The sequence below is a fragment of the Pelophylax lessonae genome (assembly GCF_965119305.1).
Source record: "Pelophylax lessonae genome assembly, chromosome: 6".
Classification (NCBI taxonomy): domain Eukaryota; kingdom Metazoa; phylum Chordata; class Amphibia; order Anura; family Ranidae; genus Pelophylax; species Pelophylax lessonae.
In genome coordinates, this window is record NC_138773.1 from 71722809 (window position 1) to 71742408 (window position 19600).

At 47.1% G+C, this 19600-nt stretch overlaps 1 protein-coding gene across 1 annotated transcript; it reads right to left on the minus strand.

Moving 5' to 3' along the window:
- Nucleotides 1-1400: 1400 nt before the first annotated feature.
- PAM16 (presequence translocase associated motor 16) lies at nucleotides 1401-17302 on the minus strand. The gene is made up of 5 exons (XM_082262133.1): nucleotides 17210-17302; nucleotides 8230-8314; nucleotides 5326-5465; nucleotides 4455-4520; nucleotides 1401-1563 (listed from the first exon to the last, which is right to left on the minus strand). Exons 1-5 carry the CDS (start codon nucleotides 17210-17212, stop codon nucleotides 1477-1479), a joined length of 381 nt encoding a protein of 126 aa, XP_082118259.1. The 5' UTR covers nucleotides 17213-17302; the 3' UTR covers nucleotides 1401-1476.
- Between the last annotated feature and the right edge of the window lie 2298 nt (nucleotides 17303-19600).

Genomic DNA, 19600 nt, shown 5'->3' on the forward strand with positions numbered 1-19600 from the left:
CGGCCCCGCATACTTACTTGAATATGTCGCGGCCGACCAAGCGCAGTGCCTGGTCTGCACGCGCTCGTAGGCCGGCTGGGGTGACCACAAGTGTCGCCCAGTCCGGCATTTTTGCTTGAAGATCTCACAGGAAAAAAACACTGGAGAAAAAACTACCTAAAAAATGTCTTTCTTTAAAGAAAAAAGTCTTGCCAGGACCAAAAGATCCCAGCAAGGAGCTTAGGTCCTTACTCCTGACTAGACAGAAAAAAACTGATTCCCTGTAGCAGAGAGAGGGAGGATATACCCTCAGGGACTGCCCCCTAGGGTGGAGCCAGAACGTTTTGTCATTCTGCCTAGTCCTACTCCTGCGGAGACAACATAACCCAGCTCTTGAGAATCAAGAAGACTACGTCTGTCAATGAGCGATAGAGAAAAGTAGTTTCCTCAATTGCTGAATAAAATTGATAACATTCTACATTAACCACTTCCTGACTGCCCTATAGCAGATATACTGCTATTGAGAGGCCATTCTGTGAAGAATCATGTATATAACCGGGACACACACACACACACACACACATCTTGAAATCTTTCAGCGGTCAGGTGGTTAAGCATGTACTTAGGTGGTACTAAACCAAAAGTAAAATTAGTCTGTATAGACAGTAAAGCATGCTTGTTGGTATACCCATTGTTGAATCAAAGGGGTTCATTCTGGGCATTGTATAAAAAGGCTGTTTCATCCTCCCCTTCTTCCACTGTCCCAAATCTATCGCCTGATAGAACAGAGCCCCCAGGAAGCACTCTGCACATGCTGTTTGGTGTGTATTGAAAGTTTTTTTTTTTTCCCCAGGAGGGTGCATGTGATCAGCACAGGGCCAATTAGCACTGCCCAGAGGGTCATGCAGCCTCATAGGACAGTCAGAGGAGAATGAAAACCCCTCCTACAAGCTTTAAACAGTGACTTCTCAGTGTCTGGCCAAGCAAAGACTGCTATATACTGCTGATGAGAAAAGCCATTTAGCAGATTTACTAAAAATATTGTATTTCCATGTTCTGTGTACTGAGAGACCAGATATAGTGGATGCAGGCTCCTGGGTTTAGTAACTTACCATAGAATATAGAAGCTTTTTATGGGTCCTATGAGATTCACTGGTCAGATGCACTTTTTCCCCTTCTATATGGAGAATAGGAGATTTTATTTTGAGACTTTTGTATGCACATTAGGCATTTATTGTGGAAATGGAGTATTGGTGATATTTAGCAATTCAGGTGCACCATGTACATTGTAGATCAGATTACGTGAACTACTTTTCTATATTTTGGCTGATCACACAGTTAAATTATGTATCTTAACTTAAAATACAAGGAGGGCACTTTCACGCCAAGGATGGCAGACTGTTCTGAGGCCTCAGAGTCAATACAGATACAGTTCTCTCAGCAGAGTACAGACTCCCTTAAGTCATGTATAATGAAGGCTGGGGCATGGACTGGGCCTCACGTGGTCTTGGCCTCCTCTTCATGTTTATTTGCTTTATTTTGTATCTCCAATTCCTGGTCTAACCTCTCCTTCGCTCGCACAACCTGAGGAAAATAGAAAATGCAGAAGTAAAAAATATGGTGGCTTGGTTTGAATTTTCAGCTTTTAGGACTACATTGAACATTTCCTAACTCAAGGAGTCTAATAATTAGAGATCTTCACAGAAGTTTAGTATTTGTTTACCATCAGAAATCAAGCTTTATTAAAGAGGAACCATGGGAGGATCGGGTAGCTTTTGGCAGCACAAATTTCAACATTATCTTTTGGGAAATTGAACAAATCCCAACTTGGGTTGTCCTAAACGTCAAGATAGCTGATAAAAATGGAACAAGCTCATTAGAATTAAAAACATGAAGGTTCTTGCATGCAAAAATCACAGTTTAACATCTGTATGCTGTCACACTGCTGCACTAATGCGAGACATCTCTTCATAGAAAACCAATTCACAAATTGCCACCAGGTGGCGGCTTAATCTGGCCTCTGACACACATTTTTCTTGCAGGAGCCTGGAAAGCATTGCAGTGGTGATCAGTACATAACGGGTGCAATGAAAGCTCCTGCAGAAAGTACTCTGTATGGGCTCTCTGTAAGCCAGACAGTATGTCCGTGGAATACGAGACCACTCATCAGCACTCCCGACAGCCCATTGAAACTACAAGTCTGTCTGCCACAGTGGAAGATGGTACTTTTAGTTTATGCATTCACAAGAAACTGAATAAATGATGCGTCTGTTTGGGCGGAGCCCCACTGCTTTTAACAGTGACAGCAGGTGCAGGGAACAGAACCCCCACCTGAGGACTTCCTCCACTTGGCCTCAGAGACTGTGGGAAATCTGACAAGGACACCGGCAGAAATAAACATTTTTTTTTGACAAATTCAAACCCTTCTCTGCTCTATCCAAAAGGTTGTTTCTGGATTTACCCTATAGAGTGACACTGTCACTTTGTCTGGGGTATGTGGGAGAAGGTGACCCCGATAGTGCTTGGGCTTGATTGACCAACCCACCAGAGCTAAGAAATCAACATGGAGGGGGGGGGGGTGCCACGATTTCCCCCTGTATAGGCTAGGATTGGCCAAGCTCCTTGAGGGCAGGGACTGATGCACATGTATAGCACCATCAATTTACACAGCGCTTTATACATACAAGTACCTGTAATAAATACCAGTTAAAAACTGAGTTTAGACAGGTGGGGGTGCTGCAACTAAGCAGCATAGCTGGTAGGTTACATGCCTGAAGCAGTGGGCCATCTGCAGACAATGTCATTTAGCACTGAACTGGCATAGTGACAGCATCTCTTTAAATCAAAGTGAAAATCTATGTGTCTACAAGTGTAGCTCCTGAAATGCAATGTGATCTCCACCTGTTACTTATTAAGCAGGAAGCCGCTCAGCTTAATGCTGCATGACTCAGCCTTGAGAATGTACCACTCATGGCAGGAATTGTCAGCTCCAAGGGCCCCAAGAGAAAAGGAAAACCCGGTTTTGTATTTAACACTGAGCTATAAAGGGTGGGGACGGCAAACCGACCTGCATCAAGCTGTGCAGGCACAATAATAAGGCCAGCTCCACAAATATAGCACTATAGTTGCTTATGATGTACACATGTTCTGCTGCACAGTGCTATACAGTGGCTGTGCTTACAGGTTTTTCCACATTTAAAAAAGGTGTACAAGTTGGCCAACTCACAGAAAATGTAGGACCAGATTGTTAGGGACTGATTGCAAGTCAGTTTTGACCAGTCTCTCAGGCTCCATTCACACCTGGGCGTTTGGCTGGCCATACACTATACAATTTTCTTGTTCAACTTTCCTTTAGATTTACCAAAACCATGTAATATAGGGTCAAACCTAAACACTTTCAATTTGTATGCAGTCAGGCAGGCCCTTGCACTACATAGTTTAAGGTAAATCTAAAGGAAATTGAATAAGAAAATTGTATAGTGTATGGCCAGCCTTTGAGTGTTTCAGCTCCAAAAACGCTAAAAACAAAAAGGTTCCAAAACGCCCAACAAGTAAAACCCCATTCATTTAAATGGCCCCTGTTCACATCTGAGCGTTTTGCAAAATGCCTGTAGCTGAAAAGGTACATGAGCTTCTTTTTGGGCTGATTACCAGCGTTTGATAGATGTCAATGCCTGCCTCCAAAAACGCCTGAATACCGCGGTAAAACGCTACGCTCAAGTGTGAATGCAGCCTTAACCTTTTTAACACAGAGGAACCCTTGAAATAAATTTTTGGTCTCAGGGAACACCCTGCTAAAAATTAAAAATCTACAACTCATGGCACATTAGTGTGACAGTCAGTGGGAAGAATGCTCCTTACTCTTATCATTGGGAAGAATTACCCCCTTACAGATAGATAAAGGGGAACAATGGTGTCATTGGAAACTTATCTGGGAGGCAGAAATTGCCCATTGCTCAAGGAACACCTAGAAACTTCAGGAGGAACCCTAGGGTTCCACAGAACCCTGGTTTAGGTGCTACAAATCCCTGTCCCCCCCCCTTTCCATGCATGCAGATGCAGTCTCCAGGGGGAGACAGAGGCGAAGCTGAAGGGAGAGGGCAAGGGGGAGTCTATATATTAGGGGGGAGGGAGCTGATGACACAGAAGGAAAGGTTCTAGGGGATGAGTGAACAAGAGGAGGAAAAAACCCACTAGTACCATGAGTGGGAAAGTCACTAGGTTACTGGAGGGAGAAGACAAGGATAAGAGACTACGAACACAAGACAGGGGGTGGGTATGAGTAAGGTTACCAATGGATTGGAGAGAGAAGAGAAGTCACAGATTGACGGGAGAGGATGGGGAAGGAGGGGGAAGTCACCAATGGGAGGAAGGGGATGAAGTCACAAAGAAATGGGAGAAGATTAGAAGCCAGTGGGCAGACCTGCCAGTAACAGGGTATCATGAAAGCACAAATTCCTTGATGAACACTTTACCTTGGACTGCAGGTAGAAGGATCCTCCTACAGCTCTGTCATTGACTTTAAATAGATGGTCATAGTTCTGCAGAAAAAAAAAAAAAAAAAAAAAAAAAAAAAAGAAGAACAAATCAGGTTCATTTTGCTGTACTGCTAGTAGGTTAACACCAGTCTGGTTGCATGGCCTCACACTATACACTTACTTCATCACCCCAAAAGAGCATTGGCTTGAAGGGTTACATTAGGTGCAGGTTATAAAACCTTATCCACAACATCCAGACTGCAGCTGGCACTTGACTGGGGCAGGAGCAGAAGAGTAAAATCGCATACCTATAACACCAAACTTCCCCTCTGCACAAATTCCTATGAACAGGCAAAGCTGAAGACAGTCTCAGCCCAACTCTTGGATGGGTTACAGATACATTAACTAAAAGGCTAGAGATGGAAATCTGGGGGGGAATAGTAGCCATTAATCAGACTTCACCCTTCAGCATCTTGAAAAATGAAATCTAGGGTCTGGTTGGTGTGGGCAGCAGGTCCATCAGCCCCAATAACTTATCCGTAGTTCTGTCTGGTAGGAAAGTCTATACTTTGATCACCATTTCAATTCTCAATATAGGAATATAAAAACATGCATCATTTTCACATGAAGAAATGCTGTTATGACTTCCTTTTTACAACAGTCTTCAGTGCAGTCCGACAACCTCGGCAGAAGGGGATTGCAAATATAGTAATTTGTAACACTTCTGCAAATAACTAATTTGTTACAGCTCCATCTAGTGACCACTCACAAAAATACAGGCTTACATGAAGCCGTGCAGTAACAGTACACATTTTATACAGGTATGTTAGTATGAAGCAAGCACGGGATAGACAAAGTTATGTGTTACCTTCTGAATCTCCTCTGGCTCCAGTTTAGAGATATTTAGAATTTGTTGGGCTTCTTGCAAACTTATTCCCGATAGGCTGCTGGCGGCAGCTGACTCCGTTCCTGCACGTCCTCCTCTTGCCTCAGCTGCTGCTCTGCTTGCTGATCAAAGATTGTGACAAGAGAGTGTGAAAAAGTATAGTGTGCATCATTGGTTAATATTTTACACATATGCACTATAGTAGAAAAAAAAAAAAAAAAAAAGTCTAAATCATACTCAAATTGCACAAAACACCAGGAACCATATATAATCAAGTGCGATTTCATAAATGACAGGGTCGTCTAGTCAGCTTCAAAATTTACATGTCTAAAGAAATCAAAATTCTCTTAAAATAAAAACTGTGTGGAAGGGTTACAAATCCATCAACATTTTATCCTCGTCTTGTCTCTTTAAATGGCTTCAGACAGAAGGGTGGGCAAGTGCAATAACCTCTGTTACCTTTGCTGTCTCGTGTAACCATTAGATTTCACTTCACTCCTGCCCAAGTGATTGCAGTCAGAACAGGAAGTACAATCAATTTTTCAATAGGCACACAAACCCTCATCCATTAAAAAAAAAAAAAAAAAAAAAAAAAAAAAAAAAAAAAAGTTAATAGAGATAGGAGTAAGGCTTCAATATGTTAAAGCGGAGTTCCACCCAAAAATGGAACTTCCTCCATTTTGCTTCCTCCTCCCCTCCGATGCCACATTTGGCACCTTTCAGGGGGGAGGGAGGAATGGTTAACTGTTTTTGACAGGTACCCCTTTCCCTCTTTGACGTGGCGCAGTGTCCCGGAAGTTCGGCCCCCTCCTCCTCCCCCTGCCGCCAAGCCAATAGGTATACACAGGGCGCTTCGTGCATGCGCAGTAGGGACCCGGCCGTGAAGCCGCAAAGCTTCACTGCCGGGTTCCCTTTCCCAGAATGGCGGCGGCAGCACCCGAGAGCAGATACCAAAATCGGCTTCGGGTGCAGACATCGCTGGACACCTGGACAGGTAAGTGTCCTAATATTAAACGTCAGCAACTACAGTATGTGTAGCTGCTGACTTAATTTTTTTTTTTAGGGGAAGGCAAACTTGAGATCTAGCCCTTGGCTCAAATGAAAACATTTTAGTAGCCAGACCTTCTTGAAATTTTAATTCAACACCCTTGCAGAGACATTTTCAATCATTTTGATTAATAAAAAGGGACCAAAAAGGCTCAAGGCACCCTACCACCACCATTAGCCAATATATTTATTTTCCAATTATCGAGTGGGAGAGGAGGAACATTTCTTTCAGAAGTGCTGCTAATGTGGACATGGTTCTATTGTAAGATAGTAAAATAATGCTTCAATTGTCCGTATAAAATATTAGATATAACAACAATGGTTGGTGGGTTGCCTTCTAGCAGAGCTATGCTCCCTTCCACTTCTTGTGGTGTCCAGGAGCATCCTTGCTGGCCGCCATCTTCACTCAGTCTTATTCAGGGTTCTGATCTTCAGCCAGGGAGAGAGGACATCCCTACTGCACGCATACAAGTTCATCTCAGCAGACGCCGAAAATGTGCTGCTCGTGTGCAGCCTACTGTACAGTGGACGCAGGCAGGTAAGAATACTTTCACACAGGAGACATAGCATGTTAAAAAGCCTGCCCAAGTTTTTTGCACAGATCCCACTTTAATCCATTTGCTCTCTTCCATGATTGAAAGCTGTCCAAACTGACAAGTGGCCAGAATAATTTTACTAGAACCTGTGTGGCAATCATGATCTTTACTGGTGGTAAAAATGGGAGGTGGTGGTGGGGTTGGCCAAAACATTCATTTCAATCACCTTTGAGGTCCTTATTCATACTTTATCAATCCCTTGTGGTGCATTAAGAAAGCATTTTCTATATGGGCTGCCAATGCACACAACACAGGGTATTCTAAGCTGTGGTGTTGTCCTCAGTTGTACAGTGCATTGCCATGCCAATGTACATTAACCACCTCCCACCCGGGCCATAGTACATATACGGCCGGGTGGGAGTCTCGTCTTTCTGAATGGACGTTCCGGAACGTCCTTCAGAAGGAGAGAGATTGCGCCGCCGCGGGCACGCGCAGCGGCGCGATCTCGATTTGCCTGTGTCCCTAGGACACAGAGCAACATCACTCGGCAGGAGGGCCCTGCGATTGGCCCTCCTGATCACATGACGGCTGTGACCAATCACAGCCGTCATGTAATGTCAATACAGCCGTTGTAACGGCTTTGATCTCTTCTCCTCCTGGCCACCAGGGATGGCAAACAGGGCTCAGAGAGCCTGCCAGTGGTGCCCCCCTATCAGTGCTGCCCACCAATGCCATCTATCAGTGCTGCCCACCAGTGCCCGTTATTGCCATCAGTGCTGCCCACCAGTGCCCGTTATTGCCATCTATCAGTGCCGCCCACCAGTGCCCGTTATTGCCATCTATCAGTGCCGCCCATCAGTGCTGCCCATCAGTGCCACCCCATCAGTGCCGGAAAAAAACGTATCTATTTACAAAATTTTATAACCTAAACAAAAATAATTTTTTTTTTTTCAAACTTTTCGGTCTTTTTTTATTTGTGCACCAAAAAAGAAAAAAACCTGACGGTGATCAAATACCACCAAAAGAAAGCTCTATTTGTGAGGAAAAAATGACAAATTTGGTTTAGGTACAATGTTGCATGACCGCGCAATTGTCATTCAAAATGCAACAGCGCTAAAAGCTGAAAATTGTCTGGGAAGGAAGGGGGTTTAAGTGCCCAGTATTGAGGTAGTTAAACAGCAAAAAGATAGTAGGTGCATTGCAGTAATGCATGTGTCACTGCATGCGGCCTCAGCACACAAGGGGAGTTCAAAGGTCATAACTGAACAGAATATCAGATTTTCTATCCTATATGAATATTTACCTACAAACTCCTGGCGTAGAGCCTTTGTGAATGCCCGCCCTACAACCTGGGCTCCCATCATCAGGATCTGTGCCAAGTATTTTGCCTGTAAGGGGAAGACAAAGTACACGTTATGTAAATACAACACTGACTCAAAAAATAGATCATTCACATTGATATGGCTAAATGTATTGTACGCATGAAGAGCTCCACTGCAGTAAGAACTACATAAAAAAAAAAAAAAAAAAAAACCCCAAACAAAACACATCCCTCAATGGTAGATGACTTGAACCATGCCCTATATAAACCCTACTAGTTCAGGCACAGGGAGTGAGTCTGGCAATGTGTGCATGTAAGGGATTCAATCCTTTGATAATGTAGCTTCAGCCGCAAGAAATTCAGCCAGCTATTTACATATACATGATAAATACAACTGGAATATAATCTGCATAAACTACTAACTCAATGTCACGCATGCAAAATCCATAAAATGAAGGTATCCTGTAGGCTTCACTTGCATAAGGGGCTCAATGAACCTTTAACATTGATACAAGGGTTGTGCAATATGTTGTCATTCTGCATTATTGTCCAAGGACAACATGGGAGTAAATGGGGATAAGAACTCAGGCTTCGGAGGCAATGTCTCAGGCCTTATATATGACTATTGACAGTCACGATAAGAAAAAATGAGATTTATGACTTATCGTAAAATCCATTTCTCTGATGTTCATTGACACGGCTCCTGATCTTCATAACATTTGGGTTATACTGCCCCCTACAGCAGTAGGACACCAGGCAGAAAAAAAAAAAAAAAAAAAGTCTGGCTACGTCTAAGGGCAGTCCCAGGGGGGTATACTTCCTCTCTGCTATAGCTACTTAAGTTTTGTTACAAGCAGCATCAGAAGAATTACAACTCCACAGAGGGATGGGTGCTGTGTTCATTAATGATCAAAGAAATGGATTTTACGGCAAGTCAAAAAATCCAGTTTTTCCTGTTTCGTTTGTTGACGGACACTGCTTTTAACCATCGGGACGTCCCAAAGCAGAGTTAAACATGAGGGGTGGGAACAGCGAAAAAAATTACCAGGGCTAACTATAACCAACCAGGTAAAGAGGAGCTCAACCAAAACAACTTTAGCCCACCTGAAAAAAAGCAATACACTCTCAAAGAGGACCAGGTCCTCTACAGCAGCCAACACATCCACTTTATAGAACTTTGTGAAAGTGTGCACCGACGACCAGGTGGCCACCTTGCAAACCTGCGTCACTGACGCTTGATGACGGAAGGCCCAGGAGGCACTGAGCGCCCGAGTAGAGTGCGCCTCGACAGGGAAAGGAGGAACATGACCCCTGATGAAATAGACCTGAATCACCGTCTGTCTGATCTTTCTGGAAATGGTTGGTTGCAGAGGAAACAGACAACCCTTTCCGAGGCCCATCCGTAAGTACAAATAGTGAGGGATTACCTAAAAGACTCTTAGCTTCCAGGTACACCCTAATCACCCAGGCCACATCCAAGGCATGCAAAGCAATTTCCTTGGGATGTTTTGGCCTGGGACACAGGGAAGGCAACACAAGGTCTTAATTCAAATGTAAATCAGACAACCTGAGGAAGGAACGAGGGATAGGGATGAAGAACCACCAAATAAGAGTGGACAGGTTAACGCCGCCAATTACGACACCCTGCGCTCAGAGGTGAAAGCCCCCTAAAAAGGCCATCTTCTGGAACCACGTAAGCAGGGGAATCTCCCTAAGAGTATCAAAAGGAGGCTTCTGGAGGACAGAGCACCAAATTGAGGTCTCAAGGCGGCAACAGAGACCGCAATGGAGGGGTTAAGTGCCTAACTCCCTAAAGAAAAAATAAATAAAATACGCACCAAGGAGTATGTGGCCAAGGGCTGTTGAAAGGAGACAGCTAAGGCCGACACCTGACCCTTGATAGTACTCAAAGCCAGTTTATGCTCAACCCCCCCGTTGGAGGAAAGGCATGATCCGAGCCACCGAAAAAAAAAAAAAAAAAAAAAAAAAAAAAAAGGAGGATGAACCCCAAGAGACCCACACCATGCAATGTACGTCTTCCACGTAACAATGGTAGCTCTTCCTAGAAGTAGATTTCCTATTGTTTAACAGCGTTGGAATCACTAATTCAGACCAACCCCTAGCCATCAGCACCTGGGGTTCAACAGCCAAGCCGTGAAAGCCAGGGACTGTAAAGCAGGATGGAAGATTGGGACAGCAGACACTCCCTGATACAAAGCTTCCAAGGAACTTCAGCGACCAGCTGCACCAGATCAGCATACCAAGCCCAGCGAGGCCAGTCCAGGGCCACTAAGATGAGCGGAATTCCTTCTGCCTCAATCCTGCGTAGAAGTCTTGCCAGAAGCCTGAGAGGAGGGAAGGTGTAATCACTAACCCACAGGGCCACCAGCGCATCCATGGCATCCGCCAGAGGATCTCTTGACCGAGCCACAAACCTCTGCACCGTTCTGTTGAGCCAGGATGCCAACAGATCCACCTCGGGGATGCCCTACCGGAGACAACTGATGAGAAACCTCCGGATGAAGGGACCACGCCACTTGGTCCAACACCTGCCGACTGAGGTTGTCTGCCTGCCAGTTTTCAACCCTGGGAAGGTGTACAGCGGAGAGGGCTGAACGACCCGTTGTGCCCACCTTAGAATGCCAGCTACCTCCAGAGCCGCCAGGACACTTCTTGTGCTCCCTAGTGATTGACATAAACCACGGCCCTGGCATTGTCCGATTGAATGCGCACTGGACATCCCAGAACACAATCTGTCCAATGGTCCAGGCACAGTCTGATTGCTCAGAGTACCAACACATTGATTGATAGACTCTTCCAGTGTCCAGACCCCCTGAGCAGAAAGTTTACCGAGCACACCTCGCCAGCCGGACAGGCTGACATCCGTGGTGACCACTGTCCAATAGATGGGGAGGAAGGATTTGCCCAGCCGAAGAACGAAGCCACCATATTAAGACTGCTTATTCCCCAGAGACTGCAGAATCTTGTCCCATTTGGCCAAAATCTCCCCTGCAGGGACATCATGTGCAACTGAGCAAATGGAACCACCTCGAAGGGAGACTATCAAGCCCAGCACTCACATGCAAGTCCGGAGGGATTACCATCTGCTGGAAAGCAGGAGACAAGTTACAGCCTGCAGTTTCTGGAGTTTGTCCAAAGGAAAGAGCACTCTGGCTAAGGCCGAGGCCAGAGTCAGACCCAGATAGTCCAGCTTTGTGGACGGAACCAGAGCAGACTCCTGAAAATTGAGAATCCAGCCAAACACCCTTTAGCTCAAATGACGATTTCCAGGTTTTCCACCAGAGCAGTAGGAGACTCCGCATGCAGAATGAGGTCATCCAAGTAGCCCAGTACCCCGATCCCCCATTGGGGTAACAATGCTACCACCAGGGCCAACACGTTCATGAAGACCAGAGGAGCAGAAGCGAGACCAAAGAGTAACACCACAAACTGATAAGGCTTCTCTCCCACGGCAAAGCGGAGGAAGCGCTGGAGACACTTATTGGCAAGAGTCCTTAATGTCAATGGAAGCAAGGAAAATCTCCCTGATGCAGGGAAGCCACCAGCGTGCGAACGGACTCCATTCAGAATTGGACGCACCTTGCCATCCTTCCTGGGGACTAAACAGGTTTGAGCAAAAACCCCTGAAAACGTTCCGTGGTTGGAACCATCACCCTTTAAAGTAAAAGGTCTTGCACCACCCAAAAAGAGCCTGAAAGCGGACCGGAGACACTCATGTTGGAAGGAAGAACCTTACCTGAGGGTAAGAAGGAAACTCGATCTTGTAGCTGGACCGAACGACCTCGTGGACCCACCTGACTTGTACCAGGGGAGATCACAGGTCTGGGAACCAGCAAAAATCTTCCCCCATCCCAGATACAGGTTAAGGGTCATGCTGAAGGGGCCTGGTCCGTGGGTCTGGAGAAGCCTGCTCTTGACTTGCCAGACCAAGTTCGCTAGGATCCTCCAGAGGAGGACCCGAGGGCTCCGAACACTTGTCAGTCAACCCTGAGAGACAAAAACTTCTTATGAGCTGAGAAGGCTGGCCCATGTCTACGACGAGGGTCCTTCCCTCTAGTAGACCCCCCTGTGAGACCTTTAATGATGTCATCCAGGTTAGCACCAAACAGGCGATACCTTCGAAAGGGAAGATCAGTCAAGGCCTTTTTAGAAGTCTGGTCCGCAGACGAGCATTTGAGCCAAAAGACATGTCGAAGGACCACTGCTGAAACAGAGCCGAGCCACTAGGGGAGCTGCAGCCAAAGAGACATCACAGATAAACAGCAAGCCCCGGACCAGCTGGTCCACCAGCTCAGCAAAGGTGGGGGGGGGCAGCTACTCCCCTCCAGGTCGCGGCGCAAAAGCCTAGCCCATTCGGACAGAGTCTGCGACACCAGGGCAATGGTGAATATTGGCCTCAGTGCCGAACCAGCCAGGGTGTACATATTGGGCCTGGGGACTCTTCAACCGGAATCATGGCTGCCTTGTTTAATCTGGAATTCGGAGGGTCCACCACTGGTAGAACAGTCCACTTCTTAAGAGACTCCTCATAGGGGGTAACGCTTAGAAAATAGCTTAGGGACCCCAAGGGGACGCTTTGGTCATCCCCACTATTTTGTGACATTTCTGTAAAAATCGGAGGGGAAAGGGAACACCTTTTCCACTCTGGATGGCTTGTGAATGCCAAAGGAAACCTGTGCCTCAGCTGCATCCTCCATCTTTGTCTCACACAGCTACAATCAGTGCGTCCACAAGGGACTTTTTGTTCGTGTTTGCAGCCTTTTTGTTTGTGTTTGCAGCCTTTTTGTTTGCGTTTGCAGAAGTGGAGGAATCTTCCTCACTATTTAAGGATTCAGAGCGCGTGGTATCTGATAAACCAAAAACCAGTTTTCCCATTATAGGACATTTACTTAACTTACAAAAATGATATTGTACTTCTCAGTACAAAATATGAAGATCCCAGAAAGCAGAGAACATTCAGTAAGAGGGTTACATTGTGGTTTGTTATGATTAAAAGCCAGAGACAATTCCAGGGTCACATTTCCAGAAACACCCAGACCTGACCTTGAAAACTTGGGACATTTGGCAGCAGAATACCATAGAGAGTTGGTTATCAAGGTATAGAGGGCCTCAAAAGCGGCCCCTGATGCCTCCAAAGGGCCACATAGAATACTTCTTATATGTAACGTTACAGAAGACTGTCAGGCTGGAGGAGGAAACGGTCAAAGACTGTTCTACAGGAGTGTCTGGAGCTATGACATAGGAGACTGGGGATATATTACATAAAACTGCCGGGATTACCATTATTAAAGTGGTTGTAAAGCCAAGATTATTATTTTTTGCATGAGGGTAAAAATGTCACAGTATCGGAAGCGGCCTCTTCACCTCCCCTAATTACTTACCTTAGTCTTCAGTTGATCCAGCAATGTGCCCATCCGTACAGCTTCCCGTCTACTCTCCCCACTTTCCCAGGCTTTGCTGAGGCAGTGGAGCCTTTGGTTCCTGCTGCAATGAAAGCCTGTGAGGAGGGTGCGGGACCGAGCTGTGTGTCCATGGAAGCACACAACCTAGCTCAGGAGCAAGTCTATAGCAAGCAGCTTGCTAGGGTGGTGCACCGGCAGGGGACTCCAGAAGTTTGGGGCGACTGTGCAATACATACATATACACAATTTTATTTTTTATTTTTTTCAAACCAGTACAATGAAAGGCTCCTTTACAATTCAATGATGCCACTATGGACAGCTGGGGTCTGTGGGCCACCCTTCAAACACCAAAGTGATGCATATAGCACTCAGGCCCCAGGGAAAGAACTATAGTAGCCATACATGGGCTAGAACAGTGTTTCTCAACCTTTTTTCAGTCAAGGCACCCTTTATAATTATAGCAAATCTCTAGGCACCCTTTAAAATTATGGACAATATCAAGGCACCCCATTTTAAAATGTAAAAAATGATTGTAATAGCTTTATATAATGCAGTAACATCCACACGTAGGACACCGGTTAGGTGATTTATTTTATTCCAAAGCAAATACACTTTTGCACACTGGTACTGACTAGTATTCCCATGTTTCTCTTCTCCCTCATCAGTCAGCTAATGTGACCCCCAGTGCTGAGGGAGAGAGGCACAGGAGGGTCAAACAAGGATGCTGTAGAGACGACAGACCTCCTCCTTATCAACTGATGACATCATTGGTTGTTAGGATTCCGTTTTTTAGAAAGTCGTAATGGTGCATATTGAAAACCTGTGGCTTTGCGTAACTAAAATGCAGGCTTCATCCACCTGCTGACTTGTATACAAGTTTTTATACATTTTTAGGCATTTTGCCAAGGCACCCTTGAAGAAGCCTCAAGGCACCTCAGGGTGCCTGGGCACCCTGGTTGAAAAATGCTGGGCTAGAACATCTGATACATGCCTGTTCTTCCACAGATCGCCATTTTTATTATTATTATACAGGATTTATATAGCGCCAACAGTTTCAGCAGCACTTTACAATATATTATTATAACTGTACAGATCTTTAGATTTCTCAAAAACAGAAAATATTACATCAGACATTCTGCATGACTTTCATAATAAAGATCAGTGGCAGAAGCTGGACTCACATCTCCAGAAATCCCTCGCTGCTTCTGTGGCCTCAAGGGGAAGATGGCATAAGACTGAGTGAGCCTCCCTCCTCCTGCACCCCCCCCCCCCCACAAAGCCTCTCAATCACCTGCAGTGTCCCCCAACTTCTCAGGCCCCCACATTATCCCCTCCTTCAAACATCCCAGTGCCAACCAGACTGCTGCAGAGTCTCTAGCCTCCCACAATATCCCTCAAACTTTCATAACTGCCTGCAGTGCCCCACAATGCCCCCATAGTACCACCCAGGCTAAAGTTTCCCTGTAGTGCCTCCAAATGGTCCCACAGTGCTCACCAGTAAACTCACAGAGCCGCTGCAAAGCTCCCTCCAGGGGCACCAAGCCAGATGAGGAGCCTTCATCCACCACCAGTACCCAGTCATTGTCCACAGTGCCCTTCAACCCCCTAGAGAACCCTCATATTACCACCGAGGCTACTGCAACATTGCCCCATAGTGCCCTCAACCTCTAACTGTGCCCCACAGAGCCCTTCAACCTCCAAGGGAAAGCCTCACAGTACCACCCAGGCTACTTTAAGATTGCCCCATAGGGCCCCTAACCTCTACAGTCAACCCACAGGGCCCTTCAACCCCCCAGAGAACCCCCATATTAACACCCGGGCACCTGTAATATTGCTCCATAGTGCCCCCCCCCACCTCATATTGTGCCCCACAGTGCTCTATAGACAACCCACAGAGCCCCCTACAAAGCCCCTTCTGGGGGCAACCAAGGCTGTTGAAGAGTCCTCTAACCCCCATCCCCCTCTACCAGGTTCTGCACCCCCGCCAAATACTTTTATATAAGTATACAGCTTCATTCTTACTGATGGGTCATAGAAGGTTGAGGAAGCATTTACCAGGCCCCGGTGTCTGGGGTTGAGGAGCACTCACCTGGTGCTGCCCCCCACCCCTGTGTTACCAGTGCTAGGAGGTATGAGCATGCACCCACAGCACATAAACAGGCACACCAGGCCAATCTAGGCATACATGTTTATAGAATGGTCTGGGGAGAAATAGACCTGACGGCTCAGCCCACCTGTCCTCAGATCACTCCAGCCTTTAGGGGCTGCAGATTTATACAGCAATACTTGTACAGGGACAGCCATACAGCAACCCCCCCCCCATGTACAGAGACAGCCATACAGCAACCCCCCCCCCCCCCATGTACAGAGACAGCCATACAGCAACCCCCCCCCCCCCCATGTACAGGGACAGCCATACAGCAACCCCCCCCCATGTACAGGGACAGCCATACAGCAACCCCCCCCCCCATGTACAGGGACAGCCATACAGCAACCCCCCCCCCCATGTACAGGGACAGCCATACAGCAACCCCCCCCCCCATGTACAGGGACAGCCATACAGCAACCCCCCCCCCCCATGTACAGAGACAGCCATACAGCAACCCCCCCCCCCCCCATGTACAGAGACAGCCATACAGCAACCCCCCCCCCCCCCCATGTACAGGGACAGCCATACAGCAACCCCCCCCCCATGTACAGGGACAGCCATACAGCACCCCCCCCCCCCCATGTACAGGGACAGCCATACAGCACCCCCCCCCCCCCCATGTACAGGGACAGCCATACAGCACCCCCCCCCATGTACAGGGACAGCCATACAGCAACCCCCCCCCATGTACAGGGACAGCCATACAGCAACCCCCCCCCCCCATGTACAGGGACAGCCATACAGCAACCCCCCCCCCCCCCCCATGTACAGGGACAGCCATACAGCAACCCCCCCCCCCCCCCATGTACAGGGACAGCCATACAGCACCCCCCCCCATGTACAGGGACAGCCATACAGCAACCCCCCCCCCCATGTACAGGGACAGCCATACAGCAACCCCCCCCCCCCATGTACAGGGACAGCCATACAGCAACCCCCCCCCCCCCCCCATGTACAGGGACAGCCATACAGCAACCCCCCCCCCCCATGTACAGGGACAGCCATACAGCAACCCCCCCCCCCCCCCCCATGTACAGGGACAGCCATACAGCAACCCCCCCCCCATGTACAGGGACAGCCATACAGCAACCCCCAATCCCCCATACACTGACCCCCAGTATCACTAGTTTCTATACAGGGCCCCCATGATAACAGGTCAGTCACCAGCCTTACACAAATGAGGGCCACCAGCTCCCAGGGAACCACAAGTGCCAGCAGGCCCTATATACCAGGATCTAGTGTGTAGGTAGGACATGCTGGGCCTTGTGGCTCCCGTTGCACATACTGCTATAATGACAGCTCAGCCTCTACATGTCCCCTACCGCTACATAACCTCATGACCCGCTCCTAGCCCCGAGTCCCGGTACGGCGCCGTACATGTGCCACTTACCATGCCTCACCGAGCTGTCAAGGTTACCGCAGCTGCATGCACGGCGGTTCCTGGGCAGGCTTTAAATGCTTTTATTGCATCAGGCCACGTGACTCTGGGCCAAGGGACGTCGGTGCGTCCATACCGACAGCGCCATTTTGAAAGAGGGCAAGAGTACTGGTATTATACAACTAGTCTTATTGAAATATAAATGGTGTACTATATAGCTGAAGGAGTTCAATGATGTGTGGAGAGCAGCCATGTGAAAAATAGTTGGGGGGTTTGGCTAGGGCAGGCCAGAGGTGTGTGTATATATATATATATATATAAATATATATATGCACACACACACATACAAAGTAAATAAAGACTAGGTTAGAGACCATTGATATAAGAACCAGGGCCCCTCATGGAAGCCCTAAACGGAGTTTCCTAGTCACACAGGCCTCTTAAAGAGGTTGTAAACCCAATTTTTTTTCACCCCGAAAGAGAAACGCATAATGAGCTAGTATGCATCGCATACTAGCTCATTATGAAATACTTACCTTAGAACGAGCCTCCGCCGTGCCGCCCGCTTACCTCTATGACGGGCGACATGTTCTTCCGGGATCGCGGCATCCGGCCATCTGATTGGCCGGAGCCGCAGTGACGTCGCGCACACGCGCGGGAGCCGACGGTCACGGCACGGAGTTCTGAAGGAACGGCAGCAGCGGCCATTCCTTCAGAGCGCATGCGCCAGTGACGTCATTGGCTGCATGTAAGGTAAATCTCTCCTAAACGGTACATGTTTAGGAGAGATTTATAGTACCTATAGGTAAGCCTTATCATAGGTTTACCTATAGGTACAACTTGTAGAGGAGGGTTTACTTCCTCTTTAAATGGGCAATATACAGTGCATCCAGAAAGTATTCACAGCGCTTGACTTTTTACACATTTTATGTTACAATTCCAAAATGGATTACATTCATTATTTTCCTCAAAATTCTACAAACAATACCCCATAATGACACATTTATTAAAAATAAAAAATCACATGTACATAAGTATTTACAGTCTTTGCCATGACACTCAAAATTGAGTCTACACTGATCATCCTTAAGATGTTTCTACAACTTGATTGGAGTTCACCTGTGGTAAATTCAGTTGATTGGACATGATTTGGAAAGGCACACACCTGTCTATATAAGGTTCCACCGTTAACAGTGCATGTCAGAGCACAAACCAAGCCATGAAGTCCAAGGAATTGTCTGTAGACCTCTGAGACAGGATTGTTTTGAGGCACAGATCTGGGGAAGGGTACAGAAACACTTCTGCAGCATTGAAGGTCCCAATGAGCACAGCGGCCTTCATCATCCATAAATGGATCATGTTTGGAACCGCCAGGACTTTCTACAATGGGGGAGAAGGGCCTCAGTAAGGGAGGTCACCAAGAACCCAATGGTCACTCTGACAGAGCTCCAGCATTTCTTTCTGGAGAGAAGAGAACCTTCTAGAACAGTGGTCCTCAACTCCAGTCCTCAGGGCCCACTAACAGGCCAGATTTTAAGTATTACCTTGGGGAGATGCAGACTAGAGTACTACAATCACTGAGCAGCAAATTATATCACCTGGGATGTATTTCAGTTATCTTGCAAACCTGGCCTGTTAGTGGGCCCTGAGGACCAGGGTTGAGGACCACTAGAACAACCATCTCTGCAGTCTTCAACAAATCAGGCCTGTATGGTAGAGTGGCCAGATGGAAGCCACTCCTCAGTAAAAGGCACATGACAGCCCACCTGGAGTATGCCAAAAGGCACCTGAAGGACTCTCAGACCATGAGAAACCAAATTATCTGGTCTGATGATTGAACTCTTTGGCCTGAATGACAATCGTAATGTCTGGAGGAAACCAGGCACTGCTCATCCCCTGGCCAATAACATCCCTACAGTGAAGCATGGTGGTGGCAACATCATGCTGTGGGGATGTTTTTCAGCGACAGAAACTGGGAGACTAGTCAGGATCGAGGGAAAGATGAATGCAGTAATCTACAGAGACATCCTTGATGAAAACCAGCTCCAGAGCGCTCTGGGCCTCAGACTGTGGCAAAGGTTCATCTTTCAACAGGACAACGACCCTAATTACTCAGCCAAGATAAAGGAGTGGCTATGGGACAATTCTGTGAATGTCCTTGAGTGGCCCTGATTTGAACCCAATTGAACATCTCTGGAGACTTCTGAAAATGGCTTGCCCTCCAACCTGATGGAGCTTGAGGGGTCCTGCAAAGAAGAATGGGAGAAACTGCCCAAAAAACAGGTGTGCCAAGCTTGCAGCATCACACTCAAAAAAGACTTGAGGCTGTAATTGGTGCCAAAGTTGCTTCAACAAACATTGAGCAAAGGCTGTGAATATTTATGTACATGGAATTTTTTTGTT